At 41.5% G+C, this 5,586-nt stretch overlaps 1 protein-coding gene across 1 annotated transcript in view; it reads left to right on the top strand.

Moving 5' to 3' along the window:
• Positions 1-1,404: 1,404 nt before the first annotated feature.
• The window catches only part of kif5aa (kinesin family member 5A, a), a gene marked incomplete at both ends in the record, with an annotated part of 24,745 nt that continues 20,563 nt past the window's right edge, over positions 1,405-5,586 (top strand). Inside the window, one exon of the mRNA XM_080733481.1 lies at positions 1,405-1,533. Within this exon, the coding sequence (XP_080589607.1) occupies positions 1,405-1,533 (129 nt within the window). The remainder of the gene's footprint in view (positions 1,534-5,586) is intronic.

Genomic DNA, 5,586 nt, shown 5'->3' with positions numbered 1-5,586 from the left:
CTTTTTTTATTTAATATTAAACTATTTACAGAAAAATGTAACCTGTTGTGTTTATTTCCATTGGTTGAAGATATACAAGGTAAACAGCACTGAAGATGTGTCCTATCGTATTATGTGGACTGGCAAATGTTTTCTTAAAAAAAAAGATTAAAAATTACAGTTTTGGATGATTTCATACTTTAGGCAGCAATTAACTTGTACTGTTTTACAAACCTTAGCTAAAGCAAGCTTGTATTTGAATATGATGAGTAATGGTATTTCTAAGAAGCTCTGATTCGACAGTAGGTGATGGCAAAGAATTGTGCTTCGTCATCGTTGCATCATCTGACTCGGTAAGTGGCCTTTAGGTTGAGGCCTATAGACTCATCTTAAAATCAATTACATTTAGTGCCTTCCCTGAATGACTAAGTGGGCCAACCATTTGTTTCAAGACAATGAAATAGAGGGGCTGAAAGAAGTCAACTGTAGCCGGATTGGTTATGTTATAATGGCCAGGACTATATACTGTATACTGTGCACAAGATGGTTTTTGTTTTTAATTTACTGACAAGTTATGAGTCGAGTTATTCTGCATGGATTCTGCACTCCCATGGGCCCAACATTCGTCAGGCAGTGCCTTTGTTGAGTGAAGGGAGGTGCCTGCTATAGCTCAACCAGTTTGTGTACAAGCCATTATGCTCATTGGATCCGACTTGTTACAAATCTCTCCTCTTTGCCCATGTCCTCCTTAACGCTCCTATGTGAAGAATAAAATCAAAAAATGCCGCACAAAAAACGATAACGCGGTTGAGTGGAGGGTTTGGCAGGCTTCGCCTGTGATGTGTGGATGCTGAGGAAGTGGGTACCACTTTAACAGTCTAGATTAGAAGATGCAGACCACGCCCTTCCCCCAGTCACAGCAAGAGGGCGCAGCTGGCGACCAACCAGGCCGTGCATTAGACTGGTACAGAAGCATAGCAGCATCTCACCTTCAAACAACCACACCACAACCGCGCATCTCACAAAAGGAGGGAGACAGCATAATACAAATACGTGATTAAGCTAGGACAGACTTGCAGAAGACCCGAGCGACACTGGAATCCGTTATTTCAATTATGTAGGCCATCTCCGTGCGATTTTATCTCAAATTTGACACGTTTCAGCGCCTGTCCGCCTCTGCGACAAGAAATCGTTCAGCTGCGCCAAAATCTTTTCGCTTGAAGCTTTTGACCTATACGCGGTGGGTTTAGCATTTTTAACCTTGTCATATCGGTTACCGATTTCCAAAGTCATTCTGTTACTGAGGACGTCGCTTCCTTGCATCCTCAGCACTCCATTATTTTGACGGTCGACTAGGCCCGCAAGTGTCTGATCCTCTCGCAATAACCCCCGCAAGCCATCATCCAACCCAACTGAAATTGCGCAATGGCCGAGATACCTACGGAGTGCAATATAAAAGTGCTGTGTCGCTTTCGTCCCCTGAATCAGTCGGAGATATTACGTGGAGACCAGTTTATCCCCAAATTCCAAGGAGATGACTCTGTGCTCGTTGGGGTAAGGAGATGCTTTGGTTTTCATACAGGCCCTCATTAATAAATGATTATGTCCTGTTGTCTTTGTTTTTGTTTATGCATTTTCACCTCTCAAGAAAAATTACAATCAGTGAAATAATCTAAACCTGTAGACCTATACTTATTCTATTAACCATGAAGAGTCATAGCCTACCACATATTAAGCAAAACGCCTAAACTGTTGAAATGCGCACATTGGGGCCCTTGAAGATGCATCAGGCATCAGCTGACTGGGTCTGGCCTCTAGCCCATTCATTATACACAGTCACAGACTATAGCCTATACTGCCTGCCTAAAACATTATAGTGTTTACATTTGTTAATTCAGAGTCTAGACTATTCTCAAATTTAAAGATTTAGCCTGTGTAGCCTATATCTTTACCTGAGTCTTATTTGTCATATCCTATAGCCATACAACCTTTGTTTATAGCACAAACAGTATGCTATTGATCTGATGTGAGGACACCTCCATGGCACCATCAATTGCAGTTAACATTTTTTCTTTTTTTCTTTTCGTTTTTTGTTCTCCAAACCTTTTTGTAAACGTTTTCTTATGGTTTTAGTTATGATTTACCTGCTCTGCTACTCTAATTGACCTGGGCCCCTGCTTTCTACTGTATTATATTTATTGTGCTACGTAACAGTCAGAGGCCGAAACTGAAGTTGTGCCTTAATTGCTTTAGAAACATAATGGAAGATCTGATTAGTAAGAAATGAGATTCATTTAGCATAGAAGAGAAAGAGAAACCTGAGCTGTGTATAATCCATCTCCATCTAGACCACAGGGCCATGGCAAGGCTTGGTGATGCTATTTTAATATGGGGATTCACTGGAGGCACCAAGAGACGGGCTGTATGGTGGCTTGGGTGTAACCAAATCTGGGAATGTTGCATGTGCTGTTATAGGTGCATGCAAGATCCAAGGCTGAAACATTTTCTAATCGATTTGATTTAGGTTTCAGAACATTTAATTTATACACAAGTAACAAGTAAAATATCAGTGCACATAAAGTGAGATGCTTCACTCTATTCAACCACTTAATCCCTATAGGTATATCTGCTTTTTTAGATAGAACAGTAGAGAGAGAGAGAGAGAGAGAGAGAGAGAGGGGGGGGGGGGGGGGGGGGGGGGTCAGAGAAGGTAACAGATGAGACAAAGGTAATGATTTGAAGCCTTGTGGTCCGGATGAGTTCAGTGTAGGCTAGATATACCAGCTGCTTTTGACTATAAGATGCCCCTGAAAAACCCAGAGTCAATTTAACTCTGAGAGTGTACAAATGGACCATTATGCAAAATTGTATTAACACTCAGGATTTTACTTATGACTTTATGGCTACCATTCCTGTAACAACGTCAATGTAATGTAGATACAAATACCTGTAAATAGGCTGTCTGTAATACTAGCCTGCACCACATCATGTGATAAAGAGTTTTATGTGTTTAGATTTTGTTATGAAATAAACCATAACAAGACATTGAGCAATGAGCATCCTAGCATAGATGGAGATTGTGCTACAAGGAAAGAGTGCTTTTATCAGCGGTTGTCCTCTGATTGTGGAAGTAGAAAATCCATTCTTGGGATGCATATTTAAAAAATAATTGTTCTCTTGCTTTTATCAGGGGTTGTCCTCTGATTGTGGAAGTAGAAAATCCATTCTTGGGATGCATATTTTAAAAATAATTGTTCTCTTGAGGTTAATCTCGCTTATAGGCTGATATAACTATCAAGTCTATAGTATTAATGAATCGACCTCTTCCTATTGCTTGGATATGATTTCAGGCTTTCAGAAGATATATTGTCTTTGGGTGCAGCCTTAAAAAGTCCCCAATCAAAAAACAACACTCAATCAGATGAGGACCACATGGACTGCCATTAGATTAGAATATATTTGAATCTCCTCTGATTGCAAAGTACATTTTGCCCTAAGCGTCCCTCTCTCTCTCTCTCTCTCTCTCTCACTTGCTCATCACTCTTAACAGTAGATATCTATGCCTGAGTGTGCTCTCTCTAATTACCTGCAGAGCCAGGATCAATAATTGTCCAGCAGCAACACCATGCTCGTTGCATACTGGCCTGCTTTCTCTTCCCTCAGCTCCTGTCTGTCTTTCTTCCTGTCTCATTGGACTCATGTTCTGTCTGTCTGTCTGTCTGTCTGTCTGTCTGTCTGTCTGTCTGTCTGTCTGTCTGTCTGTCTCTGTTTACATCCCTGCCGTTCTCCTGCTCAACCCCACCTCTTTCACTCTGCCCCATTTTGACCTCTTATCTCTTTGCCTGAGTCTCTTTAATGAGCCCTCTCTCTCTCTCTCTCTCTCTCTCTCTCTCTCTCTCTCTCTCTCTCTCTCTCTCTCTCTCTCTCTCTCTCTGCCCACCGTCCTGTCTGTGGTTCTCTCTCATTTCTGTTCAAAGGAAGGCACGCACATCCCAAACAAAGTAGTATCAGGTGCTGGACAAAAATACGTACATAGGAGGAAGAGGAAGTCCGCACACTGAAGTTCAGTATTCAGTGTGCAGACTTCCTCTTCTCTCTCATTTCTCTCTCATAATCTGAGTAACTGTTTATCTGGCGAAAATGAGAAACTTCTGGGAACCCAGATTACTGTTTATCTCATGGAGATGACTATTGCGTGTGGCTGTGCACTGATGATTCAGCTTGTTAACAATATTTAATTAGCAGCTCTCATTGTTGTGGTGCATTCAGGCTCATCATACTATGATTTAATAATTAATAGTTTATGTCTAAATAGGCATGGTGACATTTACGATTACAGTAGCCTGTATACTCTACCTAACTCTTGAGTTCGTCTCTATAATTTCAACCTAAAACGACACTGCTGACTTTTTTCACATTTAAATCCCCTGCTAGCCGTTTTAAACAATTTAAACAATTTAAACGGCACAGCTTGTCCATGTCCGTCTGTATGGACGTGTAGACGTGTACACTTTTTTGCGGTCTATACTGTAGGTTTGTCGCTCTGACATTATGCTCTGATGTCACTGTGATGTCAGGGGAACCACTCACACTAACAGAATCCCTTTTATGCCCATACATGGAGTTTCCTGATGTCATCAATATTAAGGCCATATCTAACAGGACTTCATATGGGAATGCCCATATGGAGGCCACATCGGCCACATACTGTACCACACTAACAGAATCCATATGGCCAAGACAGCCCATATCTTTGTGGCTGGTTCTACAGACAGGGATCTCCATGTATGGGCATAACAGGGTATGATGTCAGATGTCATAGACATCATAGGACTTTCACATAACAAATAACTGAGTAAGCATGTTTTGGCTCTCACAGCACATCTCCATATACAGTACATGGATCTCCATGGGTACCAGGGGTCTCCATATGGGTAACTGGTCCGATATACATCACTGGCCAGATGGCCAAGAATTGGTGCGACCTCACCCTAAAGGGCGAGGTTGCATGTCGCCCTGAGGTGTCTTACTAGTTAATAGATTACAAAAAGACAATGATTTCACAGAACATGTGCAATGCCATGCTCCATTTGTCATGAGGAGAATAGGGAACTTCAACATTGGACACATTATACACCATTCAGATAAAATCTGCTCACAATGTCAGCCAGGAAGTAATAAAAAAGTTAATGTTTTGGTGTATTGTAGAAATCTTACAAGAAGCTCCATATTTTTTGAGCAAATGTTTAATGTCAATAATTGCAGTGGAGAATTATTGCAGGAGGCTGCTGGAAATCTGAATCTGAGTACAGGTCATAGCCCTGTATTGTCTTATCTTATGGTCTCATCTGTTGTTTATAACAGGAGTGGGGGAATATGACCATCCCCCAACCATTTACAGTAGCCTATAACTCTACATCTTAGGTCCCTGTGTCAAACTCAGGAGGTGAAATATAGCTCTGACATCGCTAGATTCAGGTGCACTGCAGAGTTAGCTTTCTCAAAAGCTAGCTCAGTGCTGATATCATCTTCTTTTCCACTGCTATAGGTGCTCAGGCAGCTTTTAAGTAGCCAACTGTGGGGGAGGGGTGGCAAAGAAAAGGATGC

This window comes from Nannobrachium achirus (assembly GCF_963921795.1).
Source record: "Nannobrachium achirus genome assembly, chromosome: 9".
Classification (NCBI taxonomy): domain Eukaryota; kingdom Metazoa; phylum Chordata; class Actinopteri; order Myctophiformes; family Myctophidae; genus Nannobrachium; species Nannobrachium achirus.
This window is presented reverse-complemented; position numbering and strand designations above follow the sequence as displayed.